The following is a 22,236-nucleotide window of genomic DNA, read 5'->3' on the forward strand; positions in this document are numbered from 1 at the left end:
AGTTGGAGTTAAAGCTTAAAGTATTATTTAGTATGTAGCCTAACTTAAAGACTTATTTCTTGTTCTGACACATATTTCTTGTGTTATTCTGAGCACAGTATTTAAGTCAAACCGTCATAATGTAAAGCATCTGGAAATAGTATCTCCTTGCTATGGCAGCATGACTGTGTATATGGCTGAAAATAAACAAGAGGCAAACTTCTGAAAAAGAAGAATAGACCTACAACAGCAAAACCATCACAACTAAAAGCACAGCAGCTGCTAACACAAATACAGTTTTAGATTCACTCTGGCACCAGGAATTTCACAGCATACAGGTTTGTAACACAGCCTTATCAAATCTGTAAAATGAGCATAAAGGCAATTCCTTGATTTCACAAATTCTGTGAGAGAATGAATACAACCAATTTTTGTTAGATACTCATTACTGGTTTATCTGAAGAATACAGAAGTGTGTTAGACAGATACCAGGTATAAATTTGGATATGAGACTGGATATTATAACCTTTCCTGTTTGCCACTATCCATCTCCTCTTTCCTTGCACTGCACCTGCTCCAAGGATAAACAATTCAGAACATAACAGCACTAAAATCTATAAAATCAGCTCTTAAGCACTATTACGACCTAAGAAAAGCATTTATTTTGCTCCTGTTTCTCAGGGTAAGAGTACTAACACTCTAAAGGCACTAAACACTACTCTCTTCCAGTTAAAGGAGAGGCAAGAAATAGTAATGTTAGGTTGCTGCCGCCAGGAGTAAGGAATTTCATGTTTAATAACACAAGCACTAAGTTAAGACTGGAAAAACAAAAACAAGTGAGTCAAATATTTGGCATGACAGGACACTTACAAGTACTGAATACTATGCCTCAAATAATTACCTCCCCACGAAAGAAATCCCCACTTTTTTTTTTCCTTTCTTGTCTTGAAGAAAATATTGTCAAGCAGTTTCTGAGTTATGACCCATTCATCAGTTGGCACAGTTCATAGAAACCAATACACATCAGTGTAGTTTAATCAAACTAGAAGGGACTCTATTAAAGCCTCAAAGGAACTTAGTCTCCCCTGAAACCCAACTAGGATCAGTAATTTGAAAGAAATAACATATTTCTCTTAATGAAATATCCTCAGAATTTGTTTTTTTTGGTTTTTTTTTTTGGTTTTTTTTTTTTTAATTATTATACAGGAACACTCCAAGTCCTGCTTAGATTTCAAGATATGCTTTTGAAACTTATAGTACATGCACATTCTTGTAACACACACTAAAGAGCCTGTTTTCTTCCTTTATAATCACAGGTAACCGTCCTACTAGCATCATTAGAAGCTCTGGGAGAAAGCAGATATCCAACTCTCTCAAGTTTGCCCCGAGGACACAAATTTCTCCGCATAACAATAGCTCTTTGTTTTCTCCCAGAAGTACAGGCAGTAATAGGTGTGAGGAGCCTCTAGAAATCCTGACCTGCCTGAAAAAGCGCATACTTTTACTTGCTTGCATCTATGCAGTACAAAAGAAAAAGCACTTGTGAAAGTCTCTCAATTATAAAGACATCTTCTCTGTGCAACATTAATGTGCACTGCTAAGAAAGTGTTAGTCCTGTTCAAGTTGCAAGGCAGAAGGAAGTGAGGTGATCTGTAACTGGGCCTGTGTGCAAACACCCAAGTAGAGAAATCAAGTTCCGGGATCCTTTTCTTATGCCTTAAGTAAAGGAATGAAAAAAAAAAAAAAAAGAAAGAAGCCACAGAGGCAGATAAATCAATTTAGACTGCCAAAACCAGGAATAAGGCAAGGATGTTTATTGCACATGGCAGAGATGGAAGTCAGGAAGGCTGCCACAGCTCCTATCCACTGCAGCACTTTTTACTGCTTAGGATGAAGTTACTGGCACAGCAGCAAAGATGGTTGCAGGAGAGGCACATCACCCTGGGGCTGCTGAGCAGGTAGCCTTGGTGAAACAAGCTCCAGTGGCACTGAGTTAAACATCCCTCTCTTTCTGCTAGCCTCGTCTCAAGGATGCAACCTCTTCCAGTCAAATGGTAGAGGGGTACCAGCCCTCCTCAATTTAATGCTTCTGCAAATATGAACCAGACGTCAGGATAACAGCACCTCTCTTTCCTGGGCCTCCAGCTCTCTGCCTTTCACAGGCTCCCTAAATTTTCTGTTCCTATAGAGTGCTATAGAGTGCTTATCAAAAGCTTATTCAGGCTCGCTTCATGTGCATGCAGGGTTTTCCTTTTATTTCACTGAGGACTCCATTTACTGAGTATGCCCTTGCACCAATTTACATCTTAAAGACAGAGATGGCTTTCCAAACTCTGCATCCATATTTTTGTTACTACAGTTTGAGGATTGCTTTCTGAATAGTGCGTAATCTGTACTCCATAACCACCAACAGGAGAAAGAGCACAGAGATCACAAGGGAAAGTGAACACATTTGTGCCTTTCTGGTTTTGCCTGTCATGGGTGGGAATAAAACAATAAAGATGTGCAAAAGTAGCATTGGATAACAGTCTTACAGCTTAACTAACAGCATAACATTTCCTCAGGCTAAACTTCTGAGATAAAATGTTGAAAATGTTTAAATATTCCCCTAAACAGAGTTTCTGTGCAGTTCACAGAGAAGGCCTGGAATTCTAATTGTGCTGGAAACAACTGCAAGATGCTCCCAAGGAAGCTAGCAGCATGGAAATAGCACAGGATGTCACTAATCATCAGTGTTCCTCTGGCAAATTGCAGCTTTTTGCCTGAAGTCTATGCACACTGACACCTTTTGAAATAGACAGTATAGGTGTGAGAGACACTCTGTGAAGACAGAGCTGACACATTTGGAGCTAGCTCATTAACTCTCAGAGGATGCCATCAACAGCAATAATCTCTGTAAGCTATATTCAAAGAAACCTTTAGTGATTGGTTAGCTATCATAAATATCTATAATAATGTATTTGTACATAAATAGTTGTCTTTATACATGCATAAAATACAGTGTGATTTTTTCTGTGATCACATCTATCAGTAATCAATCACACTAATTCATTTTAAAGGCAAAAGGCAGAAAACTGATGCTTAGCTCTGTATTGTATGGGAGATCTTATTGTCAATACACTTCATCATGGTAGTTTTAGAGGTTTCTATTCCTAGGAAATATATACACAGACACAACTATATTTCTTGGGTGCAGTTGCATGTCATTGATTTTTTTCAGTGCATCTGGTAAGTCTCATTGAAGAAGCATGTGCTACTTCATGAGTAATAACCTGCCTCTCCTTTCTGGAAGTATTTGTTTTTTTTACAAAATGACCCAGTGATTCTTGTATTCTTTTCTTTTCATTCACTGATTTATTCTTTGAGCTAATTAAGGAGAGAAGAATTGTATAAACAACTCTGCTTGAAAGCTGTGTTGCCAGCCTCTTTGGCAACTGCAGAGACCTCAAGCCATGAAGCATAAACCCCTGCAAGCCCAAGAATCCAGAAAGCTGGCAGATTCAGCCAGATACTTGAAATGAAAGTCAAACTCTGATGCCTTTTTTTTCTACCTTTCTAATGGCTTTTAATTGTATTTGCCTGCATTAGGAATTTGTGGACATGGTAGTGAAGAGGATTCTAGATAGAAGACTCAAAGAAATGTAAGACATCTCACAACTTGGACACATTTTGACTTAGTAGGCAAAGACCCAGCCTTACTATTCTGAAAGCAGGACCTGATGAAGCTGAAATTCACTGAGTTGAACAGGAAGCATTTAAAAGCAAACAGCCTGTGATAATAGTATAGAACAAGTTATAGCATAGATTATCTCCAAGACAAGAAACTTCAAAGTCAAGTCAGTATGTCAGTTTGAATCTCAAGTTACTTCCTGAAATAATTTTTCTTTTTTTTATAATTTTCAATTTACTGTAGATATACAAACTAATTTTAGGTTTATTATCCCAGAGTCAGGGTTCCTATTAAGTACACTTGTGGCAGAGTAACATTTAAACTATAACTACCTCCAAAATCTTAATTTTTAGTAAGGACTCTCTGCTTTTTTATACATTTCTCTCTTTTAAATGAGACTTTAAAACAAAATTCAGAGTGAGGTCTCCCCATACCATATATCTCTATATATATATATGCCATAAGAAAAAGCCTACCTTTTGTATCCTAGTAACAATTGCTAAATATTTTGATTTCTGAACCTCAGAGTAATTTTCATTATAACATTTTCAAATCAAATTTATGAAATACATTTAAAACTATCTGTCTGTTCCTGTCTCATGTATGAGCACATGGGAGGACTATAACTTTAAAAACTTTAAAAAGCTATAACACAGTAGATAATGTTATGTCTTGTACAATTTAAATGCTTAATAAAAATATTTAGTCTAATTCAGACCACAAGCAATACTAACATCTGTATACTTATTTTAAAGGGTATGAAGTGTGTTTGTGTGTTTATACAGATAAGGTACCTGCTGAAAATGACTGAAAGTAGATGGCCTATAGGCAAAATGAAGTACCCAAATAATTTACCAAAGTATAGTTTCTCTCATCACAATCTTATAAAATCTTTCTTTGGAGAAAGATCTTGTCATGTGCTTGCAGCAAGGTGCTAAAACAGGCAAATCCCCCAGTGTCTGAGAAATCATAACCTTCATGTCTTATAGCATTTTCTTTTTTATATTCACAACAAATTAACAGCTGCTCTGAAGCCTTACAATGTGTGGAACGTGTGAAGGAACGTGCAGGACAGGTGGTCAACTATTCACACCTCATGGGACTGCTGCTGATTTCTGCAGGTTAAGTTTTGGAAACACAAAATATTTTCTTAAGTAGTAACTCTGTCCTCCCTGTCTTAGTGCCTTCCTTTCAACTCTCCCTTATTAACTACTCATCACAGTATTTAAGGACATTTAAAGTTTATTTCCTGCTTAATCTAGCTCACTGTTAAGAGGTCATTGCAGCCTTGTACCCATTTGCAGGGCAGAACTCTGTATTTTCAAAAAAATGGGATATTTTCTCCTCATACCGCTCTCACTGAGGAATTAAAGTGGAGCTCTACAGAGACCCCTCTAAAACTACATCAATATTTCATTGCTTGATGACTTTCTGAACACACCCACAATTATCTTTTTATGTTTCCACCCTAAGCTCTTAAGGTAGCTTTGTTTTTGTTTTGTGCTTGAGCTGTCCTTGTGATTAAAGCAGTGGGGTATTTAGTGACTGTTTTAAATAGTAGTGACATCATTTTGCACTAAAATATTCCTTCATGGACATTCAAATGCATGAGTTGACAGCTAATTAAGAAGTGTTTTTTTCAAATGCTGCTATAAACAAAACTTTTACCTTCATTTTGTGAATATAAAGTTAAATGTAATTTTCTAGGTTGTTCTATTTTGATGAAAGTAGTATTATGCCTGCAATTCCCTTCTGGAAGGGAAACTATCAAGATTTATAAATCAAATACTGGGAACAAGAAAGAGAATATCTATTCTCAATGTTTATAATGATATCCTTATATTTTTTTTTACAGTTTTTATTTATTGCACAGAGACCCTGGCTCCAAGATTTAGCAGAATAGGATTCCACCACAGCTTAGCTTCTTTCCCTGAAACTTTGATACTATGCAAGTCCAGTATACATACCTGAAGGCTGAATTGTGGAACACCTTTTACTTCAGTCAGGAGAATGTGACAACCTGAATTTTCCTTACCATATGAAATTATCATCAAAAAGGAGGAATAACATCGTAGTTGAACTGATAGCAAATAAAGTGCCCAAATGAATCAATGCAAAAAGAGATTCCTGCAATCAGGTGGCAGTGGGCAAGTAGTCTTATGAATGTTTGCTCAGATTTTATTGCAAATGGGGTTACTGTGACTATTGATCACTATCATTTATAGACACACCTAAAATTCAAGCAGGAAAAAGTTGTGGCTGCTATATTTATGATTTACAGAAGCCTTTTTTTCTTTTCTGTACACAAAGCCCTAGTTCTTAGTTGACTGACAGTAGCTGACAAGGAATAAACAGCCAACATAAGTGCACCTGTTCTGAACAGAAAATGCTTTTGTACCTTCTTCTGTGACAGGGGATATGGCCAGCCACAGTTAGAGGACACCATGTCTGCAGACATTTTTTAAAATTACTCATTTTACTCAAAAGACATATAACAGCTTAATCAAATTAAACAACAATAAGTGTTTGGAGTCAGTGAATGAACTGCTCTTTAAGTTCCCTCTAGGAACTTCCCCACTGCAAATGGGTAGGTGTTCTTAGGAAAATGTTTACTTATCCCACTATGTTCACAGGAGGTTCAACAAACCTTAAACACTAGGAATGAGCATTTGTTACAACTGGAAAGTGTATTTCTGAAGGACAATGAAAATTACCTCTACAGTGAACACTACTTTAATTTGATCCTTCAGTGTACATGTTAAATTGCATTCCACAACAGCTTTGTGTTCATTTCATATCACAATAAAATGAACACACCCAACATTCCTGTACAGCAGACATTGCAAATCAGAGCTTGTCCTGCCTTGAAGGTAAAAAGGTCCTTGAACAAAGTATTACTTTGCAGGGAAAGAACCTCATCTCTGTCCTAATATATCCATTCTTAATGTCATCAAACATTTCATGTTACCTCATTATACTTTGATATATATTATGCACACAAGAAGAGTAATGTGATTGCACAAAAAAATAAAAGTAAAAATTAACTGGGAAAGTATGCTTAATAAGAGAATTTTAAGAAAAAGTATTTTGAAATCCCTTGCATTTAGGAGTGAAATATTAAAAGTATAAATACAAAATCATAAGTAGAGTTTGAAGCAGAATAAACAATGTTACAGAGGAGACCAAAACCTGAATAAGAGATGATGGGATCCTGTTTGAAAAAATCAACTCTCATTCAGATATTTTCAGAACAACATCATAAAAACAGATGTTGAGCTGCTAGAGAGGTCTCAGCTGAAATATAGTGTTCAGATTTATCTCCAGCGCTTGAGAGATATAGGCAGAGAGAAACAGGATATTCACATGAAAGAGCAAGATGAAAACAAAAGAATGAACTATGATAAAAGATTAACTGATACAACTCCTTTTCATCTCAACAAGACCAGACTGACAGGAGATAACAAACATGCAAAAGAGCATCAGATGATCAGCTGTTCCCTAGTCCATCAATGACAAGAATTATTTATGTTAAGTGTTTGAAAAAGTTTTATACAATGTAAAAGTGTGCAACAGATGACATGGGGAATCTCTGAAATCTTCATTCCTGGACTTCAGGAACAGCACTAGAATCTAGCAAGAATGAGCTTAGTGTATCTGCTCCCCCTTAGAGCAGGACAATTGCTCAGAAAAGATCCAGTCCCACTGAGTTCCCTTCCAGCCTTGCATCTCTGTGATTGCATTGCAAAGCATCTACCCGGTAATCTTGATCTTTCTAGAAGAGCCGTAAAATAATGCTGAGGGACATGCTGAATTTTAGAAACAAATTAATTCTAAATAATTTTAAAATCTGCTTTTACTAACTATGCCAGGAGCTCTTCTGAATACTTAACCAAACACTTTTTTCCCTCAGTAACTCTTTGTCCATTTGTACATTTCAACCCTTTGGATTTAGTAAACTAATGGTACATATAAAAATAAATAACTGCATGCCAGTATACCTAAATATAGAATATATGGTAGAAAAATACATTTATTTTTTTTTAGCTGAATGTCAAACCACAAGCCCTTAACTAAAATGAGAATGAAACTACTTCAGTTTTGGACTTTCATTTAGCTACTATCTCTTGAAGAAAATTAGGGAGTCACAGGTTTTTTATTAAAAGTTAGTTCCTTGGGAGTAGCAGAAGTTCCTTTGGCAGTATAACTTACAATTTCTTTGAAAACTCAAAATAGTATGTAATATAACACACTTGAGAAAATGGTTTTAGTATCAGCTATAAAATAAAAGTAGATGCATTTCTGCCATGCTATACTTTTTCAAAGCTATTTAAAATTGATCCTTCAAAGATGGTTTGAAAGCAGACTGCTTCATTCTATTTCTAATAGTCTCCCATGAAATTTGGTGCTGCTTACAGCAAGAACAAATCCATTAAAAAAGAATAAGGTTGAATTTTAAGGCACCACTATAAACAACTGCCTCAGCCCGATTCTTGGTGTTATTAAAAATGAAGTAAATCTTTGAAACAGTCTAATTACTTTTACTATAGTGAATAAATATACTTTTTCCTTTGTGCATGCAATTCCTTTTTAGCCATTTCCTTGACAAAAAAAGAAAAGAAGGAAATATGGCATCTGCCAAGTAATAAACCCATATTAACAAATTATTAAGTATCAACAAATCAAATATTTTGTAGAGAAAATATCATTCTCCTGAGGACTTCTAGTTCATCAGCTCTCTTCCATTAAGCCCAATATCTTCAGTTATAACAATGTCACTGTTCACAGATGTGACCAAATTATCTCTAATTAATCTGATGGTCAACTAGATCAAGTATCTTGATATAGATGGATAGATAGATAGTTAGACAGACAGACAGACATCATTATATTCATTTGGGCTTGCTGTCATACTATGGGTATGGGGTACTCTTTTTAACAGAAATGACAGCAAATTATGCTGCTTTATGTCCTCAACCAGGCCATTAATCTTCCTTGTAGCATCTTAAATCTATTCATGCATTGATTGTGGCCCCATTCCTGCCACCGGACTGTTCATAGCAGTGACCCTGACTGAAAGGGATGTCCCCATGTGCACAGACCTTCATCTGGTTTCCTCCTTTCACACTACTCTGGTTTTGCACTGTGCTGGAAAGCTACCACGTCAAAATACCTGCACAAGAAAGGAAGGAAGTGCTGCACACTAACACTGCACTAATCATAACCCATTTACAAACTGCTGCTAGCTGCTGTACCTTACTGTCACTTCTGAAAGAGGTGAACGTTTTCTTCAATTTTGTATTTCAAAAGCATAATTTTAAGGGTTGCAAAGCCTTTTAAAGAGGCACCTTTCATTCTTTTCCCCTCATGTCCCCTTTTTAACATCCACTTGAAAAATTAATATTTATGTTCTTAAACATACTTTTCTGCTTGTATACTCAAAATTTCCCTGTGCCTCTTATTTTTCCATTTACTGATTCAGCAATACTGTCAGTTTCTGATGATTTCATGTCAAATATATGAAGCTAATTACAGAACACAAGACATCAACAACTGTGGTTTTCTAAACTTTAGTTAATTGTGGTTTCACATGCTGCAATCTAGGAAGTGGTTAGATGTTGGGCTTATTATCAGTTTAAGTAAAAAGCCGAAGTGTGAGGCACTGGTTGCACCCGAATTTCCCAGCTCTTAAGAAATATGACTTTCTGTGAACTGCAGACATTGTGGGGTTCAACAGAGAGAAAAGAAAGTGATTTGTTCCCTTAGCCTGCTGGACTGAAAGATACTGGCTAACCACAGGTCTATCTTTTGACCGAGTCAGAAAATTTACTTCACAGCCATATGAGTGAAAATACTCTTTTGCATCCCCAACAAAGCACCATCTCAGAAACAAGCCAAATAAGAAGATAATTTAAGATGATATTAAAAATGCATTATTTGCAAGCAATGATCACTGAATATATATTGTGGTATGTTTTTTCCAGGGCATTATGGACAGACACTGCAAGAAGAGGGAAAAAAAAAAAAAAAACAACAGGGGGGCAGGGGGAGGGAAGCAACTTTGCAAGGAAAACAGCAGTCAAGAACACTCACTGAAGAGATCTGCATGGCTAATTCTGGTGGGATTTCTCCCACCTGCCCTACACAGTGAAGCCTCATGAGATCATCTATTTGTTTAAATAAGGATGAAAACACATTCTGAAAGTTATCAATACCAAAAAATGAAACATAATTGAGATGTTCTGCATGAATTATGCTTATGAAGCAACTTTAAACAAGTGGACTAAAGTGACTGTGCTGAGTGCCACACTTTGCTGAAGGAAGGCTCAGTCTTGTATTTGGAGAAAATATTTTCTGGTTTTGTAAATATTTATACATTTGAGATACCTAATTGCCAAGAAGATAGTATTACCATGTTCTTAGCCTTCTTTCATTATTTACTATTTAATTTGAAGCTACTTTGCATCTTTTAGATTATCTGTGCATTCCCAGTGGACAAACAATGATTTGAATTAACAAATTAGGATGCCTGAGCACTAACCACTTGGGGAACGGAAGGGAAGACAAATTGTCATTTCAAGTACATCACCATAAACTTCATGTAAATTGTCTGAATTTAGATGAGCATAAATTCCCTTTGTAAAGTTATATTTCAGTTAAGAAGTCAGAAGAGGACATTTTGCTATTTAATAATTCAGGTTATATTCTCAAACAATATACTGGTATTAGATATGGGTTACCTTAGTAACTATTATGTTATTAAAGAGAATTCTGAGAAACTTGGATGCCATAGGAAGCAACTAAAACACTGACAACTCTTTTCTTTTTTATCTCCTACAATTCAACTTCTCCCACAGAAAATTAAATCATTTTTTTGGGATTACCACTGACTGTAATCTCAGAATGAGGGCATCAATACTGTTTTTAACCTCATTACCATCAAAGTTTAATTCCTCCAAGCTTCCTCTACTTCATTACTGAATCTGATCCATGGTGTATAATTCCCTTTATGAGTAGATTAGAGGAATACACTGGGCAGAACAATAATCTCAGTGTAATAAATACGTATAGGAAAACAGTTATTTGTCAATTAATTAATTAATTAATATATTTTAAAAAAAATAAAAGCCCCATCAAAATCTATTTGGGATTGAATAATGTGACCACTGTTGTGATGGTGTGGTCATTGTTTTTCAGACTCACAATACCTAATAGTTCCTGTTGAAGGCAATGGGAACTGCATGTTTAAAAATCTGTCACCAGCCACACTGTAAATGACAAAAAATCTAGAATCAAAACTTCCAAAGATTTCAAGCCTATAAATTAGATAGTATATGATTCTTATTGAAATTTCAGTAGTGTTGCATATGAATAGAAATAACATTAAAATTGCATGGAATAATAAATTCAAGTTGGTGCATTGTTAAAATAACTTTAAAATACATTTATTCACCAGATAAAGCCTGCAGGAATACCATTTGTAAACAAAATGGCCTAACCATGACAATTTGGCACTATAGCAATTGCCAGTTATCACCCCTTGGGTAACTTGACTATTGTTTTCACTTTCTCCTCTGAACCTCAACACTTGGCAGAAACAAGCTGCCATCCTTTTCCTGCAGAAATAAAAACAGTGGAAATTGCCATTCTGCAAGAAGCCATGGCCCATGGCAGACTCTACCTGGGGACAGAACACTGTGCATGACAAAGTCAGAGCAGGGTATAAAAGATCTAAACTGAAAAATTCCTGTGCTGTACCCCATGCAAGACGTGTTGCTTCCACATTCTCTTTGGGGATTCTCTAGTTGCTTCATTACTAATTCTCTAATTGCTCAATTAGAAGATTACCTTTTGTAAGTATTTAACTAAGGACAATGGAGAAGTCTTCAAAAATAATTGTACTCTCATAATTTATCAGGGAATCAAATTTAGAGAAAAATTAAGAAAATAATGGTGTTATTAAATCACAACTTATTTGAAATGTCCTGCACAGAAAAGTTGGTCCTGTTCACACTATGATACCTTTAATGAATTGATTTTCCAAATTCCTTTTCAATTTGTAAGTTTCAGATGATGAAAATTCAAACTTTATAATGGAAATTTAAAGACTTTTTCCCTCTTTAACAGCAAGTCTCTTTTCCAATTTAAAGAATTTAAAAACTTTCTGAAAATTTCTAATTGTCTTTATTGTTAACTTGACCATTTATCTTTGATTTTTGGTGAAAATCTGAGCTATACTCTGAAGTTTTTATACCAGCAAACAATTTCAAAACACTCTTATGAACCTTAATTCCACATTAATTTTGCATCAAAGATATACTACTGTTTTAGACACCTAATTGAAAAGGGTTTTTTCCTACATGAAAGGTGCTTATGACTTTATTAAGCAGAAAGGAAATTAAATAAAGTAAATACAGTATTTAAAGATATATAGATTGACAGAGTGCAAACAGGAGGAGATCAATGACAGAACTTACTTAAACTAAAAGACAAGCATTCCAAGCCAAAAAGGCATTACACAGATGAGTTAAGAACAGGAAGCATTTTATTATTAACTTTTGATTACCCGGAACACCTCACATTTAAAAGCCCAAAGACAAATATGCTCACACAAATCAGAAGAGTTCAGCAGATCAGAATGATTTTAAAATATAAGCAAGGGCAACCCTATTAACAGCTCACATATTAAAAGCCTACATATATGTGGGCAACTGTTCTTCCAGTTAGAAAGTTAAAAATTGTTTGGCATTTGATCCTTTCTCCTCAAGAAATATAGATGTTGACTGAGAGGGTTTGATAATTTGGCTCAACTAAGTTATCTTACTCTCCTTGGCTACCTAGTCATTTTGGTTTTGTCAGTCAGCAGGAAAGTTCATGGTTGGTTGCACAGTTAGCAAAAATTTGTTTTCAAATATATTTTAAATCTTAGGGGTTTCCAAGCTTCAAAGACAGTGACCTTTTAAACATTCAAATGCAGGCACAGTAAGAAAAATAGTGAAAATATAACACTTGGAATTTCAAATTCAGAAATTGCATTTACTATGCCAACCATTCAATAAACTACGTAGATACTGATTTCTAATAAAATTTCCTTAGCACAGCATCTGTCTTTTTAAAGATGGTCATGATTTCTAAAGGGTGCTTGTCATACTATTAGAAGAATATTTAGAATAAGAGATGTCTACCGACCAACTCTGAAGCTAAGTGCTACCAAAAGACACTAGAGCTACATTCTGAACAATAAATTACCATATTGATTTAATTATTGACACTACACTGAAAATCCCCTATCCTCCTGACACACTCAGATGAGACCAAGAAGTGCTATAAGGGATGACAGGGTGGAGTTATTAGAGAGTTCCCCCAAGAAAGTCTTTTGCAGCTGAAAGGGAAAGGCTATTAGAATCCACCAACCTCCACAGTGCCTGTAAGATTATATGCAGAATTTCTTGGACAGGCTGTGTCATCTGCTTTTACACCTCCACCTTTCAAGTGCCGTTAAACTGGGTCTTTCATGCATTAAAACACGCCCTTCAGTATGAAGCTCAGCATTCTATTTCTCCTCGTAAATCATCTTTACTTTTTCTTTTCCTGTGATTTATTGCTCAGCTCCAAAGCAGAGTGAAATTAATAGTCAAGCTTCTGGAAATGTCTTTGGTCAAATAAACTCCCATTTCTATATGCTAAGTTATTTAAATTTCGTTTTGTTTTTAAGCAATTACTGTTCTTCAACAACATCAGTCAGCTATGAGCAAACATGGACGCAGCCTTCCTGAATGCCTTGTCTACTACCTTAGCCTGAGATAATTGCAAGAACAGATGTGACAGCTTTGTGATTTTCTAGACTTTCCCATGAAAACAAAACTGAAAGCTTTTCAACAACAATCCTGGCTTCTTCAGCCAAACCTTTCATCATCATCATTAAAAAGGTTTTGAGCACTTATAGAAGCTAACAAATGACAGCTCATAATCCCCATCTGTAACACCAGAGGCCAGGTACTGCAAAGACAAGACAGGTGCAAATTTTGGAATTCCCATAGTGCTTATTATCTACCCCTTTTTAGAAAGAAAAGGATTTGTCTTAACACCACTACCAATATACCACAATAATCTTCCCACAAGCAAACTCTTACCCTGAAGCTACTATACAGTGTTATTACTTTGTCAAGAATTTTTCTCCTGGATTTAAAGAGGTGCCTCTACCAACCTGTGGAGCTAGATTGTGCTGTAAGCTATCTACAGAAGCTGCTCCACTGCTGAGTTTATCTCCAGTGTCTAGAGCTGTCCCCTTCAGAGCTCTAGCACGTGAAAATTAAATAAAATAAATTGCGAAGTTACACTCTCCTGTCCCAACTTCTTTCATTTAATTTCTGCTTTTGCCTTTTCCTACCAGAATCACAGTAAGAAAATTTAGCGTAGTACACATCACTCTAACTAGTTACTGCCTGTATGGTTAGGGTGAGGCAATGGATAGGATTGTGGCATGACTAAGACACTAATAATGAACAGGAATGCACCTAAATGGCATAACTGAAAACTATGGTGGTGCCTGAAACTTAGTATCAAATGTACATTTGCTTTCCTTTTTCTCAGTTAGCAACCATGTCAGACACAATGCCTCAGTGTGATTTGAAAGGAAAAAAAATCAGGACTATGCCAGTTACACAGGGGATTACTTCCAGAGTGGGATAGAAACACTTTGCTTGGGAATTTGTAGAGAAGCCATCAGCATGCTTTCTCAAAAATGTTGATTTTTAAAATTGGAGAAGTGATGATCAACTAGATGATTGAAGCACAAAAAAATGGACTGCTAAAATAACTTTGGGGAAGAGGAAGGTGGTGTTGGGAGTTCTTTGTGGTTTTTGTTTGGGTTTTTTGGTGGGATTTTTGTGTGTGGACATTTTGTTGCCTTTTTTTGTTCGGGATTTTTGGGGGGAAGATGGTTTGGGTTTTTCAAACCAAACATATCAAGTGAACACTAGCTTATAAAATATTTAGCAAAGGATTAAATAAAAAATTACAAATAATTGAGACACTGCATTCTTTAGGATAGATATGATCAACTAGATTGGACACATAAACTTGAACCATGACTACAGAATAATCTTGCAAGACTAAAGGAACATTTGAACATCATTGTGAAATATTTCTGTTGAAGTAGCATCCAAAGTTTCAATTACAATATATAATTGAGTTTACAGCTGAAGAATGACATTTTTATATTTATATAGATTGTTCTTAAGTCACAGCCTTGTTTGAAGGTTTTTTTTTTGAGGACCCTCATATAAAACTCCTAAATTTTTGAAAAAGTAGAGCACACAACATTTAAAATTTACACGAGTAAATGATAGTCCACGTAAAACTCATTTCCAAGTTACATATGCATAAACCTCTCTGCTGAAATGCTATGAGACACTAATAAAGTTTTTAAATACTAAAAAAGAGTCCCATACAATAGAAATATTCATTACTAAATGGAAATTTAATAAAAGCCTTTGGGTAATTTACAGAGAATGAAGAAAAGAGATTGTCTCATGTATCTGAAATACTTTTCCAATACAATTTCTAAACTTTTTCACTTTTTAGGGTATTTAATTGTTTCCAATGAATCATTCTATGGTCTGCTTTTATCTGGGAGGAGAGGGTTAGTATGTGATCAAAGACATTATTTGCAACAAGGAGCAATAAAGGTTGCCTGCTTATCCTTGAAAGATGCATTACCCCATTTCTTATTTATGGGGTAATTTATTTATTATGGGCTTATTTATTGAAACAAGTTGACAGAGAGTGATCTAACTTGGACATAATGCTGTGGAAAACTAAAAGGAGAGTAGTTTTCATGAGCTCGTGTCCATGTCACTTGTTGTGATTGCCCCTCAATAATTTCTTTCAAAAAAAACTCCCCCAAACTCAAAAATTAAAGAGTTTTAAGAGTTATATTAATGTACCATTAAAAAAACACTTTGATACTTGCTGAACACTCCTGAATTTTTCAGGAAGAAAACTTGTACAGATTTTTTTGTAAAGAAAAAAAACACCAAAGCATGACATTTGTGGTAATGCAATTGCATTTAATTTTGAAATTACTGCTAGTTATTTAGAAACAAGCAAATTAGCTGATTTTTCATCTCTTGCCTCAGTGATACAGGATGTGATATTCAATAAACTTCCCAAATCAACAAACTTAAATCTTAGTCAAATATATGATAAATTTGTAAAAAAGTTTAACCCAAGGAAACGAAATTAGTTTTTTTCCACAAACAATGAAACAATTTGGGATTCTTTTCCACCTCAGCCACTGTAAGACCAACATCACAGAAAAATACGAAAGAAATGGTTTACACTACATGTGTTACGTGAGAAATGGCATTCAGATTTTGGCCAAACAGAAAGGAACCTTGTCCTTCAAAGTACAGAACTTGCTATCAGATAAGTACACTCATTCCTTTTAAGAACTAAATGACAACACCAAAACGGTTCAAAATGTCATTCTTCCTTTTAGAGTCTCAGAAAATCCTCACTGACACCTCAGCTTGTGGTGATTAAGGGTACACTTCTATGGACTTCTGTGCAGGTTCATAATCTTGCTAGATTCCTCTCTAACCCTGTCTCTCTCCAAGTCTGCTTCACACACACAGATCTTTAAACTTTTTATGATGTCCATGGGACAGAATGAGATATGGTCACAGGAAGAAAGGCATTATGATTTAATTAGACAGTATACTTCAGAGGTTCTTTTGCTTCAAAGATTTTTTTTCCCCCACCACTCACTTTAGTCCCGTGGATAATAGCCACTCTCAGTTTGTACTTTTTGCATTTTTTTGTTAACTGAAACATTTCACTCCTATCCATGTATTTTGGGGTAATACTTAATGTCTCATTTAAGAAATTATCTCATCTAAGATGTTAAGCAAAAACTAAATGCAAAATGGAATCTCCAAGGGAAGAATTAGTTCCAAAACACCTTTGATTTACAATGAATTTTGGCCACACAAAAGAAAATTAATATATGAAATTTGCACACTGGAGCATCTTTAGTAGCCTGTTCAATTATCCAGACTAAGGTTTCACTGTACTTAATCAGTGGAAAATCTGAACACAGAGGTTTGTTTTAGAGTCCTTCCCACCACATGAAGGATTTTCACAGTTCCTTTTCACTTCATGTAGAATTGCAAAGTGCTACATAACACTCATCCACTCCCCCGATTCTTCCTACCACCTTGGCTTAAACAACCCTGAAATGATTTTATTTCTAAAACTTTTTGACCACTTCTAAAGAGAGTGTAGAAAAAAAACTTGTTTAGGAGATCAATAATGTCCTTTATGATGTTTCTGGATGGATTTCCAGTTATTGCAGGCACAGTTAAGCATCTCTTGGGCTTCAGCACAGACATGTGAGAAACACAATTAATTGCTGTGAAATCTGGAGACTTGTAATAGGAAACAAAAGCAGGGTATGAGCATTCCTCTCTGTTCTAGTTTTATGCACTTTTTCTATTAGTATTTTAATTTTATTTGCCTGTTTCAATCAACAAGCTAAATTAAAAATGTTCCACAAAAAAAAAGTAATATGCCCAATCTTTAAAGAGCAAAGCTTAGCCAACTTGGATGAAATAAAGGAAGTATTACATAGCTCTAATAAGAATATCTATTTAACTTTCATTACTGCTAAAAGCAAGAGCAATACTAACAAAATACCTGCATCAAAAGGGGAAAAATAAAAGCAAACCAAACCAGACCACTCTCAGATTGACACCCACGTAGCCAAACAGGTACTGCACCAAAATCCCAAACCACCTGCTAAGTCATTTTTAAATCAGGTCAGTCTTTAGACAGCTTCTTGGAGTTTCATCTTTGCTTGCATAAAAGAGGGTTAAGTCTGTTCTTTTCAAAGATCTTTGGCATGATCTTTGATGACAAATGACATGCTACCATATGCCAAAAAAGAAGGGGAATACAGTCACCCCCAGCTTCAACTTTAACTGGAGCTGCTTTGTTCTGAGTGCCCTGAATAATTAATAACTACTTTGGCAATCAGTCATGCATTCCTTAATGGCACCTCAGGCATCAAGTATCCCATTCACCCGCTCCCCAACTAACAATGGACTTTATTACATCAAGTTTCTCTGCCAAACTTGTAACTGACATAGTTTAAACTAAACAAGTCACTAGGAAGAATGAGGCCCAAATGTATATTATAAGAGTTTATATGATTTCCCTCAATTTCATGTGGCTATTATACGGGGCAAGTGAGAAGAAGAGGAAAAGAAATGAAATATGGATTGTTTAGGAGGAGGGTTTAGGTGGCACAGTGCTGCAAAAATCATGACTTTTAATAGATGGATAGCTGGTCAAAACTGAGAACCATCACTAGGCAGCCCTTACTGAATGATGCAGCTCACCAGTAAGCACAGAGTAAGTGACAGGGCAGAGCATGAAAGAGTGACTGAGAATAACAGCTGTGCTGAAAGGAGCATAATCATTTTGGAATAACACAAACTATGTTGGCTTAATAAGAATAAGCTTTTTCAAGACTTGCTTCCACTTCATGGTATCACAGACAAAATTAACTTGTAACTATAAAGTAGAGGAAAGAAAGTGGGAGTAAGACCAGAATTACAGAAAGTTCCAGATGCAGCCAGGGTACTCAACTTAAAATGGAAGAAATTCAAATTATTAAGATCTAATTAGTTAGAGTCTGAAGACAGGCATCGTGTTTCTCTTGGGGAACATTCTGCTTATATACAGTATCTGCAATGCTTTTATGCAGTGTCTTCCAATCCCACATCAAACCTCTCTAGAGAAAGATGTTGGATCCACTGACATTGGAATGGCTGTGAGTCCTTTCCTTTAGAGTGACTAAATCCTAGAAATAAAGTGGTCAGATCAATAGCCATTCTCCTACTACTTATCATGTGAGAAGTTGGTTTGAAATATAATATACAAAGTAAAAAACAAACAAAAATTATATATGTGTATATATATATACATACATATATACACACGATAAATTACAGCAGATCTAAACAAAGCCATTTCTCTTGCTCTTTAAAAGACCTGAAAATGTGTCCGGTGCCCCTCAATGTGTGTGGCCTTCAAATACAGAAACAAGCGTGCACTGTTTTATTTCAGTTTTGCTTCATTTCTCCCCAAACAATCTCTCACTTCTAGTCTACCAGGCATCTCCCCCTCCCCACTACTTGTGAAAAAAAAATGAGCAAAAAAAATTAACTGTTTAGGACCAATTCATTGAACTGAATCTCTTAGTGAATCAGTTATGATTTTGCAAGAATTATTTAAAATTTAAGCTCATTTCTATGGCTGACATAATTTTGTAGAGATTTGGGAGGGCAGCTGTAAATCTGATTTTCTCTTGAAAAGCTGTATAAGAAACTTTATAGTCATAAAGCAAGCTAATTTTTTTTGCATTGGTTTTCAATTGCTTTAGGTACAAGAAGAAAATTTAATCTTGGAACTAAACAATATCTATTTAATTTACAATCTGCTGTCTGAAATGTATAATTGTATTCTGCATGTCTGAAATGTGTAATTGTATTTTGCATTCTGCAAAAAAACATATTTTTTGTTGAAAGAGATCACAGATATTTTAGTGGTAGATTTAGAAATTAACTGATAAGAAGTTGCTATACTGCACATTGTGGGACTCATTCCAAATTCTTATGACAGCAAGTGGGCTGCTCGTGTCCCTTGCATGTGTGAGGTGTAACTATTTTGAACATTAAACCATTGTTTTATGAGTGCTGGTGATTTAAATTTTCTAACTGGTTTTCCTATCAAATATGAAGGAATAAACTCAGTCCATTTGTACAGCATGACACAAAAATAATTATACATATACTCCTATTTTCAGGTGCCTTTGTTTAATCAGTTCTACAGACATAGGATCACACATAAGTTAGATAGATACATAGCAGGTAGGGTGTAATATTAGAGCTGTGACAATGGAATTTGGCACCAGCCCCACAAATAGAGGTATTTGTTGATTTTCTTTTACTATTTTCTAAAAGTAAACACACTTATTACATTCTGCCCTCGGGTGTACTGATTTTTAAACCTGGCTTTATTTCAAATTTGGAGACTGACATTTTATTTAATTTTAAAGTTTACTACTATGGGGTCATAATATTCGACTAACAAAAGTTATTCTAACTCATAAAAGAGTCAAATATGCAGATCAAACCTTTAGTCCCTTTAGAAGTAGTGCTTCCTTAGGCATAAGTAGTTAAAAATATTTATAGGAAAACAACACACATAAATATATATATATATACAAACATCCCACCCCTACTACACTACACTGACACCATCACCAGCATGCTAAATATATTCTTCTCAATAACTTAAATTTTGCCAATGGGGAGAAGGAGCAAAAATAGAAAAATAAAGCCAGCCAAGTTCATTCTGAGTGAAGCACATGTCAATGGGGTTACAATATGGATTCTTTTGATCAATTTCTTATTGAGCTTGGAGATATTTTCCACCAACCAAATACCACAGACCACGAGACTACTTAGAAGATTGAAAGTGAATTATGGGGAATTTAACAAAAAATACTCCTTACTCTCTTTAAATTTGGAATACCTATTTAAAAAAAAAAGTCAACTCCTGTTTTCCTCCATTTTAAAGTTTCATGACATTATCTCACCCTGAAAATTCCTGTAAACATATTTTTGCTATCACAGGTCTTTCATTTCATGAAAATAGTAACAGAAAACTGTTGACAATGAAATTAGCCACATTTTAGACAATGACTAGTTTAATACCTGTGACTTATAAGCTTTAAGCAACATTCAAGAGAAGCCTAAAGTACAGTTTACAAGGAAAATGCAGTGAAAAATTAATATTATGGATTGTCTGGTTTGTCTCTATAATAAAACTAGCTAAAATCATAAGAACTCTTCTGTTTGGGAACTAGGTATAATCATCTGGTTGAGTATGTCTAATAGCAGCTGACTAATAAAAACATTAATCTCTTCAGTTTCTTTTTTTAACTTCCCAATCCTCTTTCAATATCACATTGCTGATTCATAAACTGATCTGTTTTTTTCTCAAAGCTGGAATTCTTTTTTTTTTTTCCACAGTACAGTATTAGGAATGCAAACATTTTACTGAGTTTTCCACACAAACAACCAAGCCCACAACTTCCTAGACCAAAGCTATCCAAAAAGAACCACAGGAACACTCAGTTAAAAACACAAACAAAATGTACAATTCAGAAAGACAGATTGCACACTATTATTATTATTAAGAAATAAACAGTAATTAATCTTACCCTATTAAAATATTCTTTTGAGCTACCACTTCAAAGATTTTGTATCCTGAAATGTTTTGATCTGAAACATGTTACTTACTGGCATAAGAAGTGTATAATGGATGCAGAATCCAGGTTCAGAAGGAAAATATTCATCAGACACAAATCTTATTCTGATCTGGTTTCCTTTGGAGATCTGTCTGCTTGGCACAGTACTGGAACCACACCAGCGTCCTAAAACAGTGCCATCACTAGGCTCTTCAACTTCTACAAAGTCATACCTGAACAGAAAAGAAAATAAAATGTTTATTTACTGACAAAAATTCTATAAACTTCCTAATTTAACCAATAAACTGACTCTGCAATTTTTTATTTTTTTAAACGCTAAAAGTATGCAGCAGCTATTTTAAACTTAGCTCCCAAGTTGCTACTGACTTACATACATAATAAAATCATGCAGTGAGGTTAAAAAAATAAAAGCAGAGTTAGCATTTTGAAGAGACCCAAGTGTATGGTTTTGCTTCTTGTACAGAAAGCAATTACCACATGTGTGATAGGGCAGAATGAAATCAGAGGGAAAAAAAAGGCTGTAATTGCCTGAGTGGCACAGTGGAGCATGTGCTGCAATGCCACCAGCAGTACACTGCATGCCACCAGGGAAAGTTCAGGGGTTTTTTGGTACTGAAAACCTGCTTTCCTGGAATATCAGAGGTGAATATCTTCCTAAAGGTTAAGTTAAGCCTTAGAGAAACTTGGAAGGAGTTGATGCATATCCCAAAAAGACATTTGTTGAGCAAAATCCTAGACCTCACTGCATGTCAGAAAGAACCTGTTATTGTGGAAATATTGACAAGAAACATATGGGTAGGGAACATGGAGAGAATTAAACATATTAAGTTTGATTCAGTTTCATTGCTTTTAACATGTGGTCTGGGTATCCTTGGGGATCAGTGAACAACTTCAACCAGATCCATGGAAGGTAACTAAGACATGCCAGTCAATCATCAGTAAGCTTCAGTATGGACAAAGGTCCTCATTTTCCCTGGAAACGTTTAGTGGCTTCCCAAGTCATAAAAGCATGGAAAGCCACTGCTCTAGAAGGTACATCTGGTTTCAGTGCTTTACCCTGCTTCATGTCAGTTCCCCAGCCGCCCACTGACAGAATAAACACTGAGCATTTCAGCTGCATTTTCCCTGCTCCAGCCTGAATCCCCCAGAGCTCCAGTGGCAGCAGAGCCCGGTGGTTTGGGAAGGTGAGAGTGTGCTGGTTAAACCAGGGCTAGCACTCAGCTGTTTTCAGCTGCAGCTTCCCCAGCCA

At 35.5% G+C, this 22,236-nt stretch overlaps 1 protein-coding gene across 1 annotated transcript in view; it reads right to left on the reverse strand.

Moving 5' to 3' along the window:
* Positions 1–22,236, reverse strand: part of PDGFC (platelet derived growth factor C) — a 120,436-nt gene that overhangs the window by 12,223 nt on the left and 85,977 nt on the right. Inside the window, exon 3 of the mRNA XM_053940704.1 lies at positions 21,019–21,199. Within this exon, the coding sequence (XP_053796679.1) occupies positions 21,019–21,199 (181 nt within the window). The remainder of the gene's footprint in view (positions 1–21,018; positions 21,200–22,236) is intronic.

This window comes from Vidua chalybeata, chromosome 4, assembly GCF_026979565.1.
Source record: "Vidua chalybeata isolate OUT-0048 chromosome 4, bVidCha1 merged haplotype, whole genome shotgun sequence".
NCBI classification, from domain to species: domain Eukaryota; kingdom Metazoa; phylum Chordata; class Aves; order Passeriformes; family Viduidae; genus Vidua; species Vidua chalybeata.